Source organism: Leguminivora glycinivorella, chromosome 8 (genome assembly GCF_023078275.1).
Source record: "Leguminivora glycinivorella isolate SPB_JAAS2020 chromosome 8, LegGlyc_1.1, whole genome shotgun sequence".
NCBI classification, from domain to species: domain Eukaryota; kingdom Metazoa; phylum Arthropoda; class Insecta; order Lepidoptera; family Tortricidae; genus Leguminivora; species Leguminivora glycinivorella.
In genome coordinates, this window is record NC_062978.1 from 20,164,566 (window position 1) to 20,189,856 (window position 25,291).

Below are 25,291 nucleotides of genomic sequence, written 5' to 3' on the forward strand. Positions count from 1 at the left end.
GTTTGTCTTAAAGAAAAAATATGAGGTCACTATTTTAGTTCCATCAATTTCTGCCATTTCATATTTTCAAAAAGTAATAGTGTGTTATGAGTGAGATTCGGGTTGCAAATAGAAAAAAAACAAATGTTTTTTTTTCAGAATTATGAAAAAAAAAACCGAGCACCATGGTTTTTTTTCTAAATATGTTTTTTTTTTCACATGAACAAATAATTCGACAATAACGGTTTTTCGTGACTTGTAACGTGTTTAAATAACAATAACGTAAATTTTAATACGATTAACATTCAGTATACAAACGTTTATTGGGGAATCCCCGAAGCTACGTGCAGCGTGGAGAGCCGGTCGTGTTGCCAACAGTAGTAAATAGTGATAACTACCAACTACAGATTTCGTAAATGTTACTTTTATAAGACCAGAACTTTAAGTTATTTGATTAAATTCGTTTAATAGTTAACATTAAGTCTAAAACTGCTTTGCAAATTTTGAGATTTCGTACTTTAGAAAAAAACATACTCCAGAAAAAAAGTTGGTTTTTTTTCACGTTTTTTTTCCATGTTTTTTTAAGCCAGAAAAAACCGTATTTTTTGCAACCCTAAGTGAGATACATGTCATCAAGCTCTTATATTTTCATTTCAATTTTACGAAGTTTCACTTCTTTCGCGCGGAGTAACTCCACGCGCTTTTTTCTAATGTCTGTATCAAATAAGATATTGTTGACAGTTGTGGCAAAAAGTGCCTCATCTAAATTTTGGTTAATAAGTTCATAATTTAGTTTTTAAGAGCGCTATGACAAAAAAGGCGATATATTGTAAAATGTACAATATTTATCGGCAAAATTGTACACTTTACTCATACTAAAAGACAGTAAAAGTACTTGTTTCAGTTAGAAAATCTAATTAACTGTCGGTTCATTAAAAAACATATGGAAGAAAAAGCTTTTTCAATTAGTAATGATTTTTTTCTGATGCTCGTTTAGGAAAAACCGCGCGAAGCACAGATTTCGGAGCTCTTATTATGTACAATTTGATAAGCTCACTCTCATAAATGCGGTAAATTTAAATTCCTAATATCTTGTACTTTAGGCCCATTAAACAATATTTATCATTTAATCCTTTGAAATTGAGAAATTGAAAGTAAAACGAACTCAATTTTGTCTTGAAAATACATCGAAACAAGTGATCATTTCTCCGAAAATCTACATGTTATCGAAGTTATTTTAGTATATAAATAATCTGCACAATGTGCTTAAATTGCTGTTATCCATTTGTCGTTATAATATTTTATCATGATTTTTTGCCAATTTTTTGAAAACTAGCCTTCCTGTCGCTATTTTACCGGCGACGGACGCCTGCGATTTCAGTGCCGCGCCGGAGCTCGAGGAGGTGAGACGTATGTCGCTTCGCTCTCCGAGTTTTCATCGCAAACGTCGAGAATATTTATCGTTGTGTGGGTCGGACGCCTTGTTTATACACGGGCTATCCTCGCATTGTGTGTGTGTAAACAGCGACCAACGAATTTGATCCTAGATCCGTAAATATTTGCTTTTGTAATATTTTGTTATGTTTGAATGTTAAAGTATTACAACGTTATGATGATAAATATGTGAAAATTACAATACGGTCAAGATGATAAGACACATCAAGATGGTACTCGGGATCTGATGATGGAGCCAGAAGGTGGTCACCAGTACCAGTGAACCATGTAAGTAAACGACTTCGTGTTTAGGCTCGTTGGGTTCGTCTCAACAAGACCTTTGACAAGAGGTGGTACTCAGGGTCTGATGATGGAGCCAGATGGTGGTCACCAGTACCAATGAACCATATGACTAAACCACTTCGTATTTAGGCTCAATGGGATCGTCTCAATAAGACCTTTGACAAGAGGTGGTACTCGGGATCTGATGATGGAGCCAGAAGGTGGTCACCAGTACCAGTGAACCATGTAAGTAAACGACTTCGTGTTTAGGCTCGTTGGGTTCGTCTCAACAAGACCTTTGACAAGAGGTGGTACTCAGGGTCTGATGATGGAGACAGATGGTTGTCACCAGTACCAATGAACCATATGACTAAACCACTTTGTGTTTAGCCTTATTGGGTTCATCTCAATAAGACCTTTAACAAGAGGTGGTACTCAGGGTCTGATGATGGGGCCAGATGGTGGTCACCAGTACCAATGAACCATGGAACTAAACCACTTCGTATGTAGGCTCATTGAAATCGTCTCAACAAGACCTTCGACAAGAGGTGGTACTCAGGGTCTGATGATGGACCCAGATGGTGGTTACCAGTACCAATGAACCATATGACTAAACCACATCGTCTTTAGGCTCATTGGGATCGTCTCAATAAGACCTTTGACAAGAGGTGGTACTCAGGGTCTGATGATGGAGCCAGATGGTGGTCACCAGTACCAGTGATCCATGTAACTAAACCATTTAGTAATCAGGCTCATTGGGTTCTTACTTCTTCTTAATAAGACCTTTGACAAGAGGTGGTACTGAGGGTCTGATGTTGGAGCCAGATGGTGGTCACCGGTACCAATAAACCCATGTAACTGAACCACTTCGTTTTTTTATGTTATTCAAATATGCGAGTTGATTTTTGGTGACCACAATCTCTCTCCATCATCAGACCCTGAGTAACACCTCTTGTCAAAGATCTTGTCGAGACACCCAATGAGCCTAAACACGAAGTGGTTTAGTCATATGGTTCATTGGTACTGGTGACCACCATCTGTCTCCATAATCAGACCCTGAGTACCAGCTCTTGTCAAAGGTCTTATTGAGACGATCCCATTGAGCCTAAACACGAAGTGTTTTAGTCATATGGTTCATTGGTACTGGTGATCACCATCTGGCTCCATCATCAGACCCTGAGTACCACCTCTTGTCAAAGGTCTTGTTGAGCCGAACCCAATGAGCCCAAATACGAAGTGGTTTAGTCATATGGTTCATTGGTACTGGTGACCACCATCTGGCTCCATCATCAGACCCTGAGTACCACCTCTTGTCAAAGGTCTTGTTGAGATGAACCCAATGAGCCCAAACACGAAGTGGTTTAGTTATATGGTTCATTGGTACAGGTGACCACCATCTGGCTCCATCATCAGACCCTGAGTACCACCTTGAAGTAATTAGAATTATATTTGACTTATTTTATCATCATATTAATATATACTTTACTCTAATACTTATCATATAACAAAAGCAAACATTTGGGATGGGATCTACTTAAATATGATCACAGTTTATAATTATTACTTTAAATTTTTAAATAAATTTTAACGTAATTAATATTATTTTGCGCTATATTCTAGTCTTTTCGTACAAAATAATGTTTATTAGAAATCAAAAGTTTATATCGAGATAGTAGATTGTGGTTGTTATCAAAATTCCATAGGAAGGATCAAGATTGTTTTGTCCATTATTGTAGTGCGAGCGAGTGATAAGACGTGCTAGAAAGGGTCGGCATATTGGCGCGCTCGCGCGGCGGGTAAAATACCTAATTTCGCCCGACGCCGAAATGTTATAACGCTCTTAAAAAATACATAGCAAAAAGTATAGAAAGAACCTACTACTTTTCGACTTTTTATTTACACTACATACCGACCATACAACTGACTCTAATTAATCTTGGTTTTCAAAAGTGTAAAATGTAGACCTAAGTGCGTTTTCGCATTATCCGATCCGATATCGGATGTCGGACCGATATCCCGTACATTACAGGCGGAATCTTGGATTCGTCTATTGATATCCTTCCGACATCCGTTATCGGATCGGATAATGTGAAAACGGTCTAATAGCGACTCAATTAGTTTTTGTTCCTTGGCGGTCATTAATTTGAACTAATAAAATTATTTATTTAAGTCTATACAATTACAAAGAGTATTATAATGTATTATACATTCATTTTGTAATGTAATCCAACGAAATAACTTATAGAAATATATTCTACCCTTTTTGCTTGTTTTCCGATTACTATTTAGCCAATTTTTCATTGAGTCATACCATGGACTTTCAATAGGGACTGAGCTCACACTTTTTTTGCCATAATAAATTGAACTTTGTCACCGGTGCAGAAAAACGTTCTTATTAGGATAGTAAAAGTGTATCCACATGAGAGGGTCAAAGTTGGGGCTGCAAATTCAATTATTGAACCACGGAATGAGGGAACAGATGAACATACATACATACATACCCACATACATACCGGTGCCCGTGTGGTGACGGGTTAAGAATTTCACCACCGCCTTTCCTCCCGTGGGTGTCGTAGAAGGCGACTGTGGGATATGGGTTTAAATTGTGGCGTAGGCGAGAGGCTGGCAACCTGTCACTGCAATGTCAGTTTCGTTTTCTTTCAACCCCTTATTTGCCAAGAGTAGCACTGTAACTTTAGCAGTTTCATGTGCTCTGCCTAGTCTGCCTACCCCTTTATGGGATACAGGCGTGACTGTATGTATGTATACCGGTCAAAATCATAACCCTCCTTTTGCGTTTCCGTAGTCGGGTAATAAAATACAAATATGTATCTACTCTTTACTGCACAGTTGCACACCTCTATACAGGAAACAACATAGTAAGTAGGTATATGTCTCAGGCACATTATATCGTATTATTTGTGACAACAGACATATGTAAGACATATGTAACTCCGTATAGACAGCTACAATCTAAGAAAAAAATATAGATAAAGGTACGGTAGGTACGGTGGCCTAGATGGCGTTACACCTTTGGGGGACGCTCGGCTATATGGCGCTAATATTATTTTCCCCTCACTAGCTCGGAAACACGTGTTTTGTCCTTTAATACCAGCGGGTAAAAACGCATTTTATCCACTAGTGGGTAAAGTAATTTGACCTTCAATAACGTCAAACTAACTACTTTAAAATTGATAAAAGTAGGTGAATCTAGTACTTAATAAAGATTATTTACCACCTGTGGAACTACTGGAAGCAGTGATAAACGCATTTTTTGCATTGTAGTTTCCTCGCTATAGTGAGGGGAAAAGTTTTGTGTTACACTCGGGTGCAAATGTATTTTACTTCTCGTATGTTAAAAAACTCGCAAGTTCAGGATTCTATTCTCGAACCACTCGCTTCGCTCGTGGTTCAAATATAGAATCCTTTCACTTGCTCGTTTTTCAATTCCACACTCGGCGTTAAAATACAACTTTGCCCCCTTGTATAACAAATAACTATTAGTTACTACCTAATTTTAACACAATCAAGCTAAGAATATGGGCCAAATTGTCAAAACTGAGGTTTAAAAGTTTTAAGCTTGTGACGATAGATAGCAGTCTATGCACTGTGATTGGTGATTACATATTTTACTTTGACAGTAACTCTCTATAATACTTGATCCTCTTTGGTATTACACATTACATAGCAACATAAGAGATAAAACAACTGGTGGTCTTAATACCTCTAAAATGCTATATATTCCAGATAACCTTTAGGTAGCGGAAACTAATTTTATATTGGAAATATTTTTTAACCGACTTCAAAAAAGGAGGAGGTTCTCAATTCGACTGAATGTTTACTGACTCGAATCTGTATGCCATACGAATTAGACAAGTAAAATGTGTGAAAAGTTTTAATTCACACATTTTATTCAATATCTAATCAAGGCCAAAAAAATCACGTTGGCTAAGCTAAGAGCTTCAACCAAATACGCTGCCCAAACATTTTTTTTATACTACGTCGGTGAAAAACAAGCATACGGTCCGCCTGATGGAAAGCGGTCACCGTAACCTATGGACGCCTGCAACTCAAGTAGTGTCACATGCGCGTCGCCAATCCATTAGAAATCAAGTTCTGAGGAAGGTTCGGATTGCCGACGACTCAAAGGACAATAGACGGAACAAATTAGTTCCGTAGGTCCTTCCGTCACCAGCACACCGCACCCTCGTTGAGCTCTGGCAGCCTTACTCTTAGCCCTTAATTGGACAGTGTTCGCTGTGGCGAACATACATTTCAAAAAAATCTACTGGTCACATTTTCATCTTTGTTTATATTTCTTTCGACTCAAATTGTAGCTTTGTGTTATTTTAATTGGTAGAAAATTAATTCATTGCTGACACAATATTCGTATGTCAGCAGTGCACGCAAAATCGCGGCAAGACGGCAACTGCGAAGTATCATCAAGTTATTTATGACATTATATTAGATTTTTATGGTGTCACATTAATAAAAACGACATTTATCGGTTACCAATGAGGTAATTAATCGTACTAAAGAGTTTCTAGTTTAGTGTATGTCTTAATTTAGTGACAGTGACACTTAAAATGTCATGTTCGTGGTACCGAACATTGCCATCTTCACAGTGAAATAGTAGGTTTGTTACATGTTCGGTGTGGCGAACACCGCCAGCTACGCAGTGTTTGAATTCCAGGGTTGCATGTTCGGTGTGACGAACATTGCCAACTTATCGGTGGACCTTATACCAAAATATTTATTTTACAAAAGAGCACAAAACTAAATTAAATTACATTAATATAATGTCTAAATAAAAAAAATGAATAGCTAACTCTAACCTAATTACGCACATCCCGATGCAGAAGTACCTACCACTATTCTTGCCGCGTTACCGTGTTGAAGCGCGATGGATGTGCATAAGGAAGGTCCTACAGCGAGGATTCAGACCCCTTTTCCTCATGAGTCTTCCTACTTCCCCAAAAATACTTTCTAAGAGTAGATTCATCCATCATCATTCATCCAAGTAAAAAATTCTCAATACTCTCATCCGAGGTTCGCTTCACTCAAAGTGTAGTTAGGCATGCATTTTTTGCCCTCGTTGTCAATAAGTCCAATGGGCCTGAGGGTATTCCAGCTATTGTGCTGAAAACGTGCGCTGCGGAGCTTACCCCAGTTTTAATTCGCGTTTTTTGGCATTCATACTGCTCAGGTAAATGCTCGTCATCCTGAAAGACTGCTTGAGTCCATCCAACCACAAAGAAGGGTGATCGCACAAACCCTACACACTGTCGGCCCATTGAGGCCCAGATGAGAGAACCTCTCTTCTCTCCAAGGCAATGAAGTAAGTGGATAATAACCAGGTCTTGGCGTACCTGATGAACACCAGATTATAGTGACCGGCAATACGGCTTCCGCCATAGTCGTGGCGCTGGTGTTCTTTTGGTATACTTATAGTTGGGCCACCGCCATTGAGAACAAGGGAGAGGCATTGGCAGTTAGCCTAGATATCGCTACCTAAGGTTTTTGATAGAGTTTATCATAAGACGCATCTCCCCAAGCTACCCTCGTATACGCGGGCTCCCAGAAAGGCTTTGCACGTGGGTCGCCAGCTTTCTACCTGGGCGAAGCATTTCAGTTTTCATCGACGATCAATACTCAGAAATCCGGCCCATTAACGGAGGTGTACCCCAAGGATCTATGCTATCACCGACCCTGTTCTTCCTTCATATCAATGATAAGCTAGAAACTAGCAATATCTATTGCTATGCGGATGACAGCACAGATGATAGCCAGTACACAGGTCGTGCAAATGCCTATCGTGAGCAGGTTTTGGAAAGCAGAATGCAACTTGTGTCTCAAATCGATGCCTCTCTTGAGCAGGTATCCGAGTGGAGTAAACATAATCTCGTCTAGTTGAACCCCAGTAAGAAGTTTTGCACATTTTCCGCATATAAAACCCCATTTGACATAACATAGCGCCTAAATTCCAGGACATCCCCTTTAACGTCTCCAAGAGTATCGAGATATTCGGTGTCAACATTACGAAGGAGGTCTAGTTTCGGGGTCACAAAGTACAAAAAGGGCACACAAAGTGTAGGCAATACTTTTATGTTCATTTTCTACGAAAAATTTGTATGTTTCTTAACATTTATATAGCAAATTATTTCACACTTTTAATTCTTGATTAGCTGGCAGTGTTCGCCACACCGAACATAATTTTCCTGAAAAACTGAAAGATTATGATTTTTTTCATTATTTTTTCGGGGCTCCTTATGACCCATAAAAATAGTATTCAACAAAAAAAAATGGTATTTTTAATGTTTCTATGTCTGCCAAATTAAGGGTTAGGCAGGAACACAAAAATATGAGTAACTATAACAAGTGCTATTTGGCTGCGGTCTTCTGTAAGGCGGAGGCCATTTGTGCTAACATCTCAATCTAATCTCGGCTATCTTTTGAGGGTAACTTTTTATGGTTTATTTCCCATGCCCGGCTTGTCGTAATAGTATTGTAATAAAAATACATGAAGTATTATTAAAACGCAACATGATTCAAACGAAAACATTTATTTAATAACAATTTTGTACACAAAATAAACTTAAGTTCAACAAAAAATAACTAATATTCATTGATCTAACACAGATCTAATCTCACAGCATTTAGTAATGCACTATATATTAATATACCTAGATATTTTTCTGGCACGAATGTCAAGTTGTAAGTGCTTGACAAAATAGAAACATCGACAATCCTTTTATCGATAAAATAGCCTTACATAAAGTTAATAATTAACACTAATAATAACCTCTAAAATCTTGAAAAATAATGTAAGAACTTATAATAAATAATAATAATAAATATTATAGGACATTCTTACACAGATTGACTGAGGGCCCACGGTAAGCTCAAGAAGGCTTGTGTTGTGGGTACTCAGACAACGATATATTTAATATATAAATACTTATATACATAGAAAACATCCATGACTCAGGAACAAATATCTGTGCTCATCACACAAATGAATGCCCTTACCGGGATTCGAACCCGGGACCGCGGCGCAGCAGACAGGGTCACTACCGACTGTGCCAGACCGGTCGTCAAAATATTATACTTATGTAAATGTAAACTATTAAAATATGGTTCGTTTTATTATTATTGTCCATTTATTTTCAAACATGTGACATTTGTATAAAACATTAATGTTATATTATACACCTAAATTCAAGCCTATATTTCCTAAACGGGGTAGGCAGAGCACATGAAACTACTCAAGATCCAGTGCCACGGCAATAATTAATGACATAATTATAATAATCAATCATATATTATAATGTAAGTTATCGATGAACTAAATATCGGAAGTCACTAGTGTCACTTCGTTCGTGCTAGAAAAATATCTAGGTATAATTATTAACGACGGTGGCCGATGTAAAATTCCTTTGTAATTTTTTGACGGTAGTACAAGTAGTAGACTAATAGAGAGAGCGGACAAGCCGACGGCGAACGTGTCGCAGTTATTAGCTCATTGAGCATTCAGTCACAGTATAATAAAGAGTACTAGCGTACGAAAGTGCCGCCGTCCCCCTCTCGGTTACCTCACAGTTACCGCCTGTCAAAAACGCGAACAGTCGACCTTCATATATTTCACTCATACAAGCATGGTACGCGTTCACCTACACGACTGTGCTTAGACTGTGTGCTAGGAACGCGCCTCTTTGCCGCTCACCGCTGTCGCGCTGACGCAAGTCGTGCCGGGCCGGCAGGGTGCGCGAGTGCTGCCGGCGCTGCGTAGCGGGGCCCTGTCGGCTTAGGGAACGAGATAGATTTTCAAACACGATATGCCTAGGAATTTTACTATACAGCGAAATGATCGGCCACCGACATAGTTACATATGGAGATATATGTTCTATATATCGTATGAAATCATCGTATCTACAATCTACATTCACTTTTCGTTATCAGGTCACAAGTGGTAACTTGACGGGGGGAAATTATTCCAACATTATGACGCTGCGTTTGACAGGCTGCAATCTACACTATTGTTACTATTATCAGAACCTGTATTTTTGCTAATATTTCTGGTTAATTGAACAAAAAAGTTTAAAAACCGATTATCTACATTATATGATTCTACGTATAATCACATATAAAACCAATTTATCTACAATTTAGTTTCGGTCATCAGGTCACAAGCTTTTAGCCTTCCTGTCTTTCAAAAGGCTAGTAATAAAGAACTCCCCAGCTCTATATGAAGACCTAACTAAAGGGCCACTAGCGGTATACAAGAAGCCAAGTTCGTTGCCTTTGCGTTCCCAGTGCTGGAACTTGGCCGGGGTGACGTATTCGAACACTTTGAGATGGCGCTTGGTGGGCTGCATGTATTGGCCGAGGGTGAGACAGTCGACGCCTACGGAACGTAAGTCTGGAAAATAAATAATGAATAATATAAATCCTGCACTGAGAGAAATTTGCATTGTGAATTTAACAAGTTCGACTTGTTGCGGTTTATCCGTTTGAATCAGCCAAACGTATGTTTAAAACAATATGTGTCAGGTTGTTTTTATAAAATCGACTTGTTGATTCAAATATATTGCCGATTCAAATGACAAGTAGCTTGTTGTTTGAACCAAAGAGCACGTAGCCGCTATTTTAACCAAAAAACTTGTTGAACGAACTTATGTTCTGGTTGAATTTTCTTTCAGTGTGGACATTGTTGAGCAGATAGCGCACTTTAAGGCACTGGTCCCACCGCGAGCTAGTAAGCTATGAGCTATCGGCTATAAAAACGAACAAAAGATAATCACTCCCATGTAAAAGAGACACGGCGATGTTTATAGTTACTCGCCCACCGGTGAGCTATCAATATCGCCGTCTCTTTTATTAGCACGGGAGTGCTTATCTTTTGTTAATTTTATAGCCGATAGCTCATAGCTTACTAGCTCGCGGTGAGACCAGTGCCTATATCAAGAATACTTGACTTTGAAGTACTCAAACAACGATAAGGTACATCGGGGCAATTTCGACTCATCCATTTCACGTTTTGCAATGTTTACATTGTTAAACAGTGTCCACCGGTTATGTATGACACGCGTGTTTAGTTGATACATGGGGAACTCAACTTAATAGTGTAATAATGAAAAAAATGGATCAGTTACAATTGCCCCCCCAGTGGAATTTGCCCCGCTGTACCTTATAAAAATAAAAATGTATGTATATTTCCATCATGGAATATACATTTTTATTTTGGTACAAATAAAATACGCTCCTTTCAAAAATTCTGATAAAAAGGATCTTATTGCCAATTAAGAATAAGTAAAAACAATTTTACTTATACTTTTACTTATGCTTCTAGTGCAATAAGGTCAATTACATCTAAAATTACAAGCGAATTTTGTCCATACTGCAGATGAAACATAAGGACACTTTAAACGTAGAATGCCACATATTTGACTATCTCAAGTAAAAAGTACCACACCATTGCTTAAATAAGGACGAAATTTTGTTACAATTTTCTTTTTTCAGTTTTGTTACAAGTTAGTCATAAGTTAGTGTAGTGACAAGTCAAGTTAAGTGACCTTGTGACACCTTTTGCTTCATAAAAGCACATATAATCTTGCGTACCTTTCATGGTCTGTTCCACTTGTTCGTCTGTCTCGCCTAAACCCAGCATGATGGACGTCTTAGTGACGAGATCCGGGTTCGACTCCTTGGCCGTTTCTAGGACTTTCAGCGTTTGTCGGTACCTGTAGCATTTTATTATAATTTTATAATAAATATTGCTTAAAATTATTATAAGTTTAGAATTATTATGTTGGCTACTTTGAGGAATTTTCATTTTACTTGCATCTATAATTTTTTTTGCAATAGGGAACTTGACTGTAGTTAAAATAAAATATTTTATACCATGCACGAAATAAAGCATCAGATAATTATAAGAAAAACATGGACAGCAGTTATTTTTAAATCCAATTTCTATTTAATAAGTCAGGTAGAAATATATAAAGTAACTGAGTTGACCGTGACGTCACTCAATTCGATTTCATATAAATTCCATATTAGCAAGTCGTTCAAATTCGTTCTGACAGTTCTTGAAAAGAAGCTGATTTGACTAGGAGGCAAGTAGCCTAAGTATTACTGTGAGTGTACGGATTTCCTTATTTCTTCTTTAATCTTCTTTAATGAGAACCTTCTCGTGACGACAATAATACAACAAAACAGAACAAGCGAAATTAATTCAGCCGTTCAAACGTGTTGTGACTAAAGGCAAGCGCTGGAAACCTAGCAGGAAGCACTGTTGCCACTTTCGAAGTTATACGTTTTTTTGCTAGGCTGTACAAGACAGTTCATATCTCCCGAAAAACGTTTCGGGAGATATGTAACAAATCGCACACATACTGAGCAAGTGTGATGAAAAGAGTATAAACTCGCCCCGACCGGCGGTCCCGGACGAAGGGCGTGAGTCGCTCGACGATCTCGATGTTGTGCGCGAACACGTCCAGGCCGCAGTTGGCGATGGCGTCTATGCACTCGCGGTTCCCTCGGAAATCGGGCACCAGGCATTCCACCACACACCAAAAGGAGCAGTATGTGTGAGAAAACGGAATGACACTACGATGTTGCCACTTTTAAATTTCTACTCTTTTTGGTCAGAGCGTCAATAAGAGCGTCAGAATTCGCGTCAGACGTATTCAAAATCAGGAGAGGCTCACTCCGCGATTCTATCGCCGCGCTACAAGTAAATGCCGGGGGCCGCGAGTTCGCGGCCCTTTCAGTGGCGACGACCTTCGCGCGGCACAATATAATTCAATGTCGTCTGCTCGCGTGCGACCCGTTTGTTAATGTAGGTAAGAATTTAGAATGGCGGCTTTTTGTGAATATGAAAGGAGTGAGCCTTCTGTACTTGTACTATTATATATTTTGTGCTGTCGGCTATAAAAACGAACAAAAGATAAGCACTCCCGTGCAAGTAAAAGACACACGGCGATATTGATAGTTCACCGCAGGGTAACTATAAACATCGCCGTGTCTCTTTTATTTACACTGGAGTGATTATCTTTTGTTCGTTTTATAGCCGATAGCTCATAGTTTACTAGCTCGCGGTGGGACCAGTGCCTTAATGTAGGTAAGAATTTAGAATGGCGGCATTTTATGAATATCAAAAGAGTGAACCTTCTGCATTTGTACTATTATATATTACCAGCTTTAGCCCACAGCTTCGCTCGCGTTAGACAGAGACAAAATGTAGCCTATGTCATTCTCCATCACTTCAACTATCTCAACTTAAAAAATCACGTCAATCCGTCGCTCCGTTTTGCTGTGAAAGATCGACAAACAAACAGACACACACACTTTGCCATTTATAATATTAGTATGGATGTACCAATATCGCCCGGCATTACCGATCTCCTTCTTCTATCTGTGGTTATTTGGCTGTGGATTTATAAGTTAAAGTCGAGTATGAACTGACCCCGCCCTGCGGTCCCGGACGAAGGGCGTGAGTCGCTCGACGGTCTCGATGTTGTGCGCGAACACGTCCAGGCCGCAGTTGGCGATGATGTCTATGCACTCGCGGTTCCCTCGGAAATCGGGCACCAGGCATTCCACTAGAATCTCCTTGTTCCTGGAAAATAAACAGAAAAATAAGAAGCTTGAGTCCGACTATACTTCGTTTTTCTTAGCATTAGAGAAACCTATCAAGAACGAGATATAAGGTTTTTTATCGGGCACATTCTGCGGATCGAACAGTGAATACGAGCAGGAGCGGCTCACTCCGCGATTCTATCGCCGCGCTACAAGTACATGCTGGCAGCCGCGAGTTCTCGGCCTAATCAGGGGTGGCGCGTGTTCTCACGGAACGCACGTTCGCACTTTCTAATGTTACTTTAAGTCGCGAGTTTTTTTTAAGTTCATATGCGACGTCCGCATGTGGAATGGCTAATAATGCTTAGTTAAATAGATATCATGAATCAAATAAATACCATAGGACATGTTTACACAGATCTACTATTGATTAAGTCCCCCGAAAAGATTCAATAAAGCTTATGATGTTGGAACAAACAAAAATATATAAATACTATATATATGTATATACCTAGAAACTACCCAAGACTTTAATATAATAGTATAACATTTTATCTGAGTATTAAATTGTTTAAATCCGTAGGCAACCCTATCACCGGGCGCCGCACACGTGCGGCTCGTTTCTTTGTTAGAATTTTGTAGGCATTTAAAAAGGCGGCATGTCGTGAACATCAAAGCAGTGGGCCTTCTGTACTTGTACTATTGTATATTCTGTGATACGAGTTAATAAATATCTCGTATTTATTATGATATTTTATTAATAAATTCATTACTCAGCGTTGTGAACAGATAAGAAACATAACTTTGGTTAATTTATATTCTAAGATGAAAAGCTAAGAATTTTAATAAATTGTGTTGTACCTATTGTAAAAATTATATGGTATGCAATGCAAATAAAGAACTATTGAACTATAGGCAAAGTAGGTATAATTCAGAATGACAATTGATATTTTATTTATATTACTAAATAATTTCTTATAAGCGCTGGTAGCCTAGCGGTAAGTGCGTACGACTTTCGTTCCAGAGGTCGCGGGTTAGAACCCCGGCTCACACCAATGAGTTTTTCGGAAGTTATGTGCGAAATTTGATATTTGCCAGTCGCTTTTCGGTGAAGGAAAACATCGTGAGGAAACCGGACTTGCCAATAAGGTCTAGTACCCTTCGGGTTGGAAGGTCAGATGGCAGTCGCTTTCGTAAAACTAGTGCCTACGCCAAATCTTGTGATTATTTGTCAAAGCGGACCCCAGGCTCCCATGAGCCGTGGAAAATGCCGGGATAACGCAAGGAGGATGATGACTAAATAATTTCTTAAATTTTGGCTTGGATTGATTATATATATTAAGAGCGTTATAACATTTCGGCGTCGGGCGAAATTAGGTATTTTACCCGCCGCGCGAGCCCAATATGCCGACCCTTTCTAGCACGTCTTATCACTCGCTCGCACTACAATAATAGACAAAACAATCTTGATCCTTCCTATGGAATTTTGATAACAACCACAATCTACTATCTCGATACAAACTTTTATTTTTTAAACATTATTTTGTACGAAAATACTGGAATATAGCGCAAAATAATATTAATTATGTTAAAATTTATTTAAAAATTTAAAGTAATAATTATAAACTGTGATCATATTTAAGTAGATCCCATTCCAAATATTTGCTTTTGTTATATGATAAGTATTAGAGTAAAGTATATATTAATATGATGATAAGTCAAATACAATTCTAATTACTTCAAGGTGGTACTCAGGGTCTGATGATGGAGCCAGATGGTGGTCACCAGTACCAATGAACCATATGACTGTACCACTTCGTGTTTGGTTGGACTCATTGGGTTCATTTCAACAAGACCTTTGACAGGAGGTGGTACTCAGGGTCTGATGATGGAGCCAGATGGTGGTCACCAGTACCAATGAACCATATGACTACCACTTCGTGTTTAGGCTCATTGAGTTTGTCTCAACAAGACCTTTGACAAGAGGTGGTACCTACTCAGGGTCTGGTGATGGAGAGAGATGGTGGTCACCAAAAAATAAACTCGCATATGTGAATAACATAAAAAACAAGAAGTGATTCAGTTACATGGGTTCATTGGTACCGGTGACAACCATCTGGCTCCATCATCAGACCCTCAGCTCTTGTCAAAGGTCTTGTTGAGAAGAAGTAAGAACCCAATGAGCCTGATTACTAAATGGTTTAGTTACATGGATCACTGGTACTAGTGACCACCATCTGGCTCCATCATCAGACCCTGAGTACCACTTCTTGTCAAAGGTCTTATTGAGACGATTCCAATGAGCCTAAACACGATGTGGTTTAGTCATATGGTTCATTGGTACTGGTGACCACCATCTGAGTCCATCATCAGACCCTGAGTACCACCTCTTGTGGAAGGTCTTGTTGAGACGATTCCAATGAGCCTACATACGAAGGGGTTTAGTTCCATGGTTCATTGGTACTGGTGACCACCATCTGGCCTCATCATCAGACCCTGAGTACCACCTCTTGTCAAAGGTCTTATTGAGACGACCCCATTGAGCCTAAACACGAAGTGGTTTAGTCATATGGTTCATTGGTACTGGTGATCACCATCTGGCTCCATCATCAGACCCTGAGTACCACCTCTTGTTAAAGGTCTTATGGAGATGAACCCAATGAGCCTAAACACGAAGTGGAATAGTTCCATGGTTCATTGGTACTGGTGACCACAATCTGGCTCCATCATCAGACCCTACCACCTCCTGTCAAAGGTCTTGTTGAAATGAACCCAATGAGTCCAAACACGAAGTGGTATAGTCATATGGTTCATTGGTACTGGTGACCACCATCTGATGGCTCCATCATCAGACCCTGAGTACCACCTCTTGTCAAAGGTCTTGTTGAGACGAACCCATTGGGCCTAAACACGAAGTGGTTTAGTCATATGGTTCATTGGTACTGGTGACCACCATCTGGCTCCATCATCAGACCCTGAGTACCACCTCTTGTCAAAGGTCTTGTTGAGACGAACCCAACGAGCCTAAACCATCGTGTTTACTTACATGGTTCACTGGAACTGGTGACCACCTTCTGGCTCCATCATCAGATCCCGAGTACCATCTTGATGTGTCTTATCATCTTGACCGTATTGTAATTTTTACATATTTATCATCATAACGTTGTAATACTTTAACATTCAAACATAACAAAATATTACAAAAGCAAATATTTTCGGATCTAGGATCAAATTCGTTGGTCGCTGTTTACACACACACAATGCGAGGATAGCCCGTGTATAAACAAGGCGTCCGACCCACACAACAATAAATATTCTCGTCGTTCGCGATCAAAATTCGGAGAGCGGAGTGACATACGTCTCACCTTCACGAGCTCCGACGCGGTACTGAAATCGCGAGCGTCCGTCACCGGTAAAATAGCGACAGGAAGGCTAGTTTTCAAAAAATTGCCAAAAAATCATTATACAATATTATAACGACAAATGGATAACAGCAATTTAAGCAGATTGTGCAGATTATTTATATACTAAAATAACTTCGATGACATGTAGATTTTCGGAGAAATGATCACTTGTTTCGATGTATTTTCAAGACAAAATTGAGTTCGTTTTACTTTCAATTTCTCAATTTCAAAGTATTAAATGATAAATATTGTTTAATGGGACTAAAATACAAGATATTAGGAACTTAAATTTACCGCATTTATGGGAGTGAGCTTATCAAATTGTACATAATAAGAGCTCCGAAATCTGTGCTTCACGCGGTTTTTTCTAAACGAGCATCAGAAAAAAAATCATTACTAATTGGAAAAGCTTTTTCTTTCATATGTTTTTTAATTAACCGACAGTTAATAAGATGTTCTAACTGAAACAAGTACTTTTACTGTCTTTTAGTATGAGTAAAGTGTACAATTTTGTCGATAAATATTGTGCATTTTACAATATATCGCCTTTTTTTGTCATAGCGCTCTTAACGGTTTTGAACAGCAGCTGACCAACGGCCGCCATCTTGCCGTGCAAATTTGCTCGGGCGAGGTAACCGTCCGCGCATGAGCACGGACGTTTTTCTCGCGGCTAGTCATGAAAGCTAGGGTGAATATTTCATTGTATGAGTGAAATCTGTATTGGCATACAGTACAAGCCCTTATGTACTTACTGTCTTTTTATTTCCCTAACTGTTTCTGCAAAGTGAGCTGATCCTCCGTCCGGCAAATCTGTGAAAACATAAAAGCATGAGATTAGTCAAACACGAAAGAACAAAACAAAACCAACAAAAAAAAAAGAACAGTGAATAACACTAAAGACATATGTAACTCCGTATAGACAGAAAAAAACGTACCTCAAAACCATACAGAAAAAAGTACGGTGACCTAGATGACGATACACCTTTGGGGAACGCTCGGCTAGATGGCGCTAATATTAATATTTGAAATTTTAACACACATCAAGCTAAGAATATGGCCCAAATCGTCAAAACTGAGGTTCAAAAGTTTTAAGCTTGTGTCGAGAGATGGCTGTCTAGTGTCTATGCACTGTGGTTACACATTTTACTTTGACAGTAACTCTCTATAATACTCGATCCTCTTTGATAACACTAAAGGAAACAGTGTGTCCATATTTTGCTAGACATAGATATCTACGAGCGTTTCGTTTCGTGACAACAGAGGTCAGCACGATGTAGACAAGCACCGACTGCGTGGCTCCAGCAGATCAAGCAGTGGCCGAGCGCGCGAAGTTTTCACTGCACTGCTCGAACACATTACAAGTATATCTCACCGTCTCTATCGACAGAGGTCAGCACGATGTACCCAAGGCCCCACTGTGCCACAGCAGTAGCCGTGTTCCGTGGCTCAAGTGGGTCGAGCGGCGGCGGGGCGCGGGAAGTCTTCACTGAGCAGAACATGCAGCCCCGCGTGCAAGTGTCGCCCATAAGCTGTAAAGATAAAGAAAACATACAATAAATAATTTGTTCTAGCATTAACAGATGTTGATGAAACAACTCCCAGAAGACGTGGTCTCAACATAAAATGTGAATCAGTTTAAAAATAGACTACAAGCACACCACATCGTGATCGGCAAAAATTGTCACGATTTGGATGCCGCAAGACGGGCGAATATCTGGCACTTCTGGCAGACCCAGGCGGAGATGGCGGGAAGACCTGGACGCATATCATGGCGACTGGCCAGAGAATTCCCAAGACCGTGTGGAGATCCATGGGGGAGGCCTTTGCCCAGCAGTGAGACACTATGAAGGCGTATAATAATAACAAAATTACCATAATTGTAGCCGTAGACATGCCCTGCTTGCCACCGCTCCAACATTCCCTGATGTTCGGACAGCGAGCCTCCTCGCACACAGTACTGAGCTTCAGACTACGTAATTGTTCCTTCACCTCATTGAATTTTGAGCCTGAAATAATTGTACACGAATACATCAGCTTTTTCACCAACAATTCTGAGTCTCTGGTGATTCTCATAACATTCTCTTTCATAACATTTCGTTTCGTGTGTGTCTTTAAAAAAGTGTACAAAACGCGAGAACTTGTGTTATAGTGTTTCTGTTTATTAGATCTAACCCACTTATATGTTGTTACCACAGATGTCATATATACCATAGATCAAGCAAAAGTATCTACTTAGCGTGTCAAATGAACTCAGTGAAATCCACTGAGTTGTCCGTCTTTACTCGCAGCTTGCAGCTTTCGGGCGTCAATTTTTGTAAGTTGAAGTCAACCAAAACATAAAAAATGCCTCGTTACGTGATATTCAATTGCAACAACACAAAAATTATGAACAATCAAGAGCCTGAGACATATTTAAAATTACAGGCAAGAATCAACTTCAGTACAAAATTTGACACGCTCGGCCCCTATACAAATATATGAATTTGTTTCTTCTATCTAAATTAAGTTCTGTGGTTGTTACATACACAGTAAAAAACATACATACATACATACATACAATCACGCCTGTATCCCATAAAGGGGTAGGCAGAGCACATGAAACTACTAAAGCTTCAGGGCCACTCTTGGCAAATAAGGGGTTAAAAGAAAACGAAACTGTGGCATTGCAGTGACAGGTTGCCTCTCGCCTACGCGGCCTACGCCACAATTTAACCCATATCCCATAGTCGCCTTCTACGACACCCACGAGAAGAAAGGGGGTGATGAAATTCTTAACCCGTCACCACACAGGCCACACACACAGGGCACAGTAAAAAACATACCAAAAAAATTCAATGTCCCCTGAGCCACACCTCGGACAATGACGATTAAATACATGAAAGAGGTGCGTTCCTATGCACACAGTCTAAGCTCGTGTGGATGAATGCGTGCCATGCTTGTATGAGTGAGATATGACAGATCGACTGTTCGCGTCCTCAACTGGCGGTAACTGTGTGAGGTAACTGAAAGCACTTTCGGCAGGTAGCGGGAGTGGCCAAACGGTATGTTAGTACTCTTTATTATACTGTGCCTGAGCTGTGAAATAGCCCATTATGTCATAAATATAATCAATTGAGCCTCTTGGACTTTTTCATAACAAAGAGGATATTGATTTTGTCATTCACATTGATAATACAAATAGCATGATAATAAAAGCCGAAACATAAATCTTTGTGAATGAAACAATCAATACTTTAACACCTTCGATGTGGCAATTGAGTTAACTCGCAATTAACCATACTTCATATAAGGTCTTTCAGGCCAGTACAACTGCAAACATTATGGTGATATTCGGCAATGTCTGAAAGCTGTGACAGATTTGTACAAAAGTTGATTGACAAAATCATTGTTTGCTTTGATATCAACAAACATTGATATCAACAAATATCTAACTTGAAAAGGTTTTTAACAACTAATGATGGACATTAAGGTTTATTAATTTAAGTAAAAGTCATTATATGCAATTAGTTGAGTACCTTAAAGACCCAAGCATTAATGCAATATCTTATAGCAACATGACAGGATTTCAATTAAATCATACTTAAACTATAGAATATGTACTATGTCATCAGACTCTCTACACAAATAACTTATTATAATTATGCACATTTGGAGGTAAAAAAACATCCTGGTATTAAATAAAAAAAAATAACACAGACAATTGGGACAACTAACAGATAACTAAGCTAGCGCCAACTATAAAGTGAAGTTTCTGACCAATGTCCTAGACAAATCTAACTCTAAATATACTTAATTTCATTCACCATGGTGGGATTTCACGATCAATAAGTGTAGATGATAAGACTAGGGCCTTGATTTAGACAGCGTGTGAACTCGCATGCGATTGTAGTCACATTGCGGGCTCTGAGGTTACACACAATTTTGCACATCCATCAAATACCGCAATGTAATAAAACGCGTATGCGAGTTCTCGTACCGTCTAAATGGGCCCTAAGAATCATTAAAGCAAGAGCTAATAAAAAACAAATGTTGACAACTCTGCCGTGTCAACATTATGGTTTTCTGTGTGCAATTTCTAGAGAAATGCCGTCATGGTACCAGAAATAGGCTTTACCTGTCGGTATAGAAGTCTTCAACCATGGTGGAAGCCTCAATCGCTCTTGTTCGCCCTTCTCCCGTTTCAGTTTCCCTTCATACTCTTCCCAATCCTTGGGTCTGTCTTCCGCTATAAAATTAGATAGCCCAGGCCCCTCACGGAGCTTCTCTCTTATCGCATCCAACTTCGCCGTGTGCTTGCACCTCTGAAACGGAAAAAAACTACATGTAAAAACAACGTGACGTTTCGTCACATCTTCAGCGACACTTCAGAGTAATGGTATTATAAATAGGTTAATACTTCTTGGCTTCGGCTGATCAAACAAGTTTTTATCGGATTACGAAACATATTCTTAATATTTAATTTATTTGCGCCTGCACGTAATAACACTCAGCTGATAGTTTCAACTTGATTTTGATTTGATCTGACTTCTGACGTCTTTGACGTTGACGTTTGGCGCTAATGGTCAATAAGCTAGGAACATACTACGCGGACGTCCGTCGTAAAACGACCGCGACCGCGACCGAACAGTGTGCACGGAACAAAACATCCAGCGAGCCAGATTTCGAACGGACGTCCATGCGCTCAAGGCCACGTCCACGTCCGTCGACCGATAGTTTGCACGGCTATGTGTATTTCCATTGTCCAGATTCCCGTCCGCGGTCGATTCACGACGGACGTCCGCGTAGTATGTTCCTAGCTTGCGTTTCGTTACGTTGGGGACGTTAGCAATGTTACCAAATTCTGAAATTTAGTCGCCATAAATAAAGCTAAGAACATACTACGCGGACGTCCGTCGTAAAACGACCGCGACCGCGACCTATCAGTGTGCACGGAACAAAACATCCAGAGAGCCAGATTTCGATCGGACGTCCGTGCGCTCAAGGCCACGTCCGCGTCCGTCGACCGATAGTTTGCACGGTCATATGTATTTCCATTGTCCAGATTCCCTATCCATTGATTTTCTATCGACCGCGGACGGGAATCTGGACAATGGAAATACATATGACCGTGCAAACTATCGGTCGACGGACGCGGACGTGGCCTTGAGCGCACGGACGTCCGATCGAAATCTGGCTCTCTGGATGTTTTGTTCCGTGCACACTGATAGGTCGCGGTCGCGGTCGTTTTACGACGGACGTCCGCGTAGTATGTTCCTAGCTTTATATTGGTGTTTTGTTGTATATGTGTGGGTTGTTAACGTTCGTGATGTAAACTTTGTCGGTAGTTAATGGCTAAAAAGAAATAAATTCATTAAGAATTCATTCATATTTACACATCATTTAAGTAACGTTAACGACCGTTTAAAAATTGTACGTTCGGTCTTTATGGCCATTATTATTTTGAATGATTCACGGTTATTTTCTTTAGACTTCTGTTAACCAAGTACCTTTTTGAGTTTTCCGTGACCATGATGCATGTAATTGCTTCGAAACGTCGGGAGCTAGCCAAAAAACAAAAAGGCAATCACCATTGAGGTATATGTACTACGTACTAGAGGCGACGTTGCCAAGCGAAAACTCTGCACATGCTGACAAATGCGCGGGGTGCGGGGAGCGGTTATTTACGCGTAGAGTAGGTCTACCACCAGATGTGACACATTATTATATTCTGCCTAGCGGGAATTTTACATTATAGTTAAATAAAATACGGATGTTCTAGTCAAACTTATTTATTTATTTACAACTTAAACAACACAAATTAATACAAAATAATTGTGCTGTATTTATCTTCTTCTTTAAAATACACAATGAACATGTGTGGTCAGTTGGTAACCAAGTTTCCTCAGCACGATTCTTTTGGACAAAGCGTATCAATTGTTCCCTTTTTTCATGACCAGGCCGAAGAAAACTGCAAAAAGTGAGCGTGCTAAAAATACAATTTTACTCAAAAACTATTAACTATATATATGAAACAAATAAACTTTTTTTATATTTTAGTAACATAATTAATGAAATAGTAAGTAGTTACTTAATAATTTTCCAAATATAAATATTTATATTTCGCAACTCTATTAGAGGATTTAGAGGTGAAACACATTAGTAGGAACAGTGTAAATGGCACATCTGCGCGGTTAATTTTTTATAGTCTATGATTGCGTCACCAAAATGGCGGCAGTGTCGCTCCCGCTCGCGAGTTTGTAGAATATTCAATCTTAAAATATTATAGACGAGTTTTTTGTTTAATTTACCGATGAAATGTCACACCTTGGCTTTTATTTGATTTCCTCGAGTGATTAGTACAATTTTTAAGTACACGAGAAGGCATTATTCACGTGGAAAGTAAAGGCATCACGGCACGTCACTGCACCGCAAGGACCTGGTAAGGACTGACAACGTTGCGGTCCATGGACCGCAGTGCGTTGTGTAAAAATTCTCTTAGCAACGTCGCCTCTAGTACGTAGTACATATACCTCAATGATCCCGGGCAATATAATCATTCTAAACTCTTATTAACTTTCATTGTTAAAAGTAACACCGAATTTTTATGTTACAAAAATAATGAAATAGGTAATCATCTTCCTTGCCATTCACCACGGCTCATGGGACTTTGCCAACTAATCCCAAGAATTGGCGTTACTAAAATAATGAAATATGGGCACGAATCAAATCAGGCAGGCAAGCATGGTTGCGTGATAAACGATATACGAGTAACGTCAGGCCGCCCTTTTCGCACTATTTGTATCATTTGTATGTGTGATAGGGAATAGGGATGCACCGATGCGATAAAGTTTATCCTACTAGTGTGCTACGCCCGCAGCTTAGCTAACTTTAACTCCATCTTTTGCCATCATATGATATACAATCTGACCAAAAAGAGTAGAAATTAAGCTTCTGTACCGTTATTTGAAGCCTATTTAATATATTGAGAGACAGCGATACTGCTTGTAGATGCGTAGCGGTTCACAGCAGGTACCTACAGCTGAACACCTGTAAACAACTTGCAACTCCAGTTTTACGATTCAGGTTTCCCCTTCCACCAGGCGACCCGTGCCGTAGGGACGGCAACGATGTTTCATCATTGGCGTTCTGTTTGTCGGAACGTTCGGTTCACTACAAAAAATTCTTAGAATTCTTTAATTCTTGGAATTTTTTGTAAGTTTAATCAAAAATATCGTTTTAGAAAACGGTTTTACCGTTCGTTTACTATTATAAATTAAATGTTTTAGAAGCTGAGCACCTGATCGATTCACTTTGAGCGCAGCGTGTCGCGTAAGTAAGCGATTTTTTATTTCTTTTTCAGTTATTTTTTTCAGTGAATCGATTCGTCTTAAGCACGGAACAGGTCAAGAAAGTAAAAATTGAAAAATGATCTCCTTGTCCTCTTTGAGACTAAAACAGTCCTAATTAAAGTCGTAATTGACGCGATTAGTGTTTGTTTTGCCTTGCGGCCGAAGATGAGCCTGTGCTGTGACCTGATAATTTCCGTGCGTGCCCATTGTGGTAGGTATTGTGCTGCGGGATAAAATTCCTTTACAATCTCTTTAAATAGATAACGGAATTCAGAAATAGATCAAAAGTCGAAAGTTAAAACCTATAGCTGCCGGACTTGGCAAGGGCGTCAATAAATATTTATTGATTCTAAGTATCATGTTGGCTTTTATATCCGATCCCTGTGTGCCTTAAAATCGACTTGCCGCTCTAAAGAAAGGTAACTAACAAACCTATATCATTAGCGTCTTTGGGGAACATGTTTGTGTAATCCGAAAAATGTTCCGTAAATAAATATGGGCAATTTTAAATGCACAGTACGGTATCGTCAGGGATACCTCTGAAAAATGTAGTTTGGTAATGTTCTTATACCTTAATCAAATCTAAGCCGCTTGCCAGTGGAAGTAAAGGATTACAAAGTGAAACTCAGGTATGTGGAGAGTTGTATTAATTACCAAATATAAGTTCCGGTTAAAGATAATTGAGAAAATCCGCATACGAGAGAGTCACTCTTTAATCCTTAACTATAATAATAGCGTTTAATAACGCAAGGCGAGCGTATTTGATTAATTTGATTACTTGGCTGCTGCGTAAGCAGAGTAAAAGGGTGCATCATTGCACTAGCTTACTAAAAACTTCTTACCTGCGCAAGGTGTGAAGAAATTTACAACCAGTATGTTTTTATTTTGTGTATAGTCCGCTTAAGGATATTAAAGGCTAGTATAATAATTATTATTCTGTGGAAGCAGGCATTAGTGGAAAAAATATCAAGTGTTAAGACGGTGTAAAAGCACTAGTCTAACACAGTAGGCAGTGACCCTGTCTGCAGAGCCTAAGATGGTTCTGGGTTCGAATCCCAGTATGGGAATATGTTTGTGTGATGCACACAAATAGTGGGACGTAGTTGAACGAAAGATAGCCATCCTCTAAAAATGGCCTTTTATTTGAATGGCTTTTCCTTTTTACGTTGAGATTATATTCAAATAATTATGTTTGTATGAATTGGATCTTTTTCCTTTTACTACGTCCATTTTTTCCCGAGTTACGGTTGTGTTATTATGTATTTAAGTATACATATGTCTATAAT

The 25,291-nt window shown here is 39.3% G+C and overlaps 1 protein-coding gene across 1 annotated transcript; it reads right to left on the minus strand.

Annotated features, from left to right (window-relative positions):
- Window positions 1-8,974: 8,974 nt before the first annotated feature.
- On the minus strand, window positions 8,975-21,221 carry LOC125228740 (lipoyl synthase, mitochondrial). The gene is made up of 8 exons (XM_048133405.1): window positions 21,074-21,221; window positions 20,792-20,978; window positions 18,550-18,683; window positions 18,050-18,206; window positions 17,430-17,487; window positions 13,161-13,313; window positions 11,315-11,436; window positions 8,975-10,115 (listed from the first exon to the last, which is right to left on the minus strand). Exons 1-8 carry the CDS (start codon window positions 21,119-21,121, stop codon window positions 9,880-9,882), a joined length of 1,095 nt encoding a protein of 364 aa, XP_047989362.1. The 5' UTR covers window positions 21,122-21,221; the 3' UTR covers window positions 8,975-9,879.
- Between the last annotated feature and the right edge of the window lie 4,070 nt (window positions 21,222-25,291).

Bases quoted from the DNA above. Each gene is read 5' to 3' on its own strand.
- LOC125228740 (XM_048133405.1), bottom strand. From the start codon at position 21,121: ATGTTTCGTAATCCGATAAAAACTTGTTTGATCAGCCGAAGCCAAGAA. The intron at 18,684-20,791 runs GTAAAGCCTATT...CAATTATTTCAG, and splicing joins GAAGACTTCTATACCGACAG to GCTCAAAATTCAATGAGGTG. The intron at 13,314-17,429 runs GTAAGTACATAA...TTTATTTTCCAG, and splicing joins GTTAGGGAAATAAAAAGACA to GAACAAGGAGATTCTAGTGG.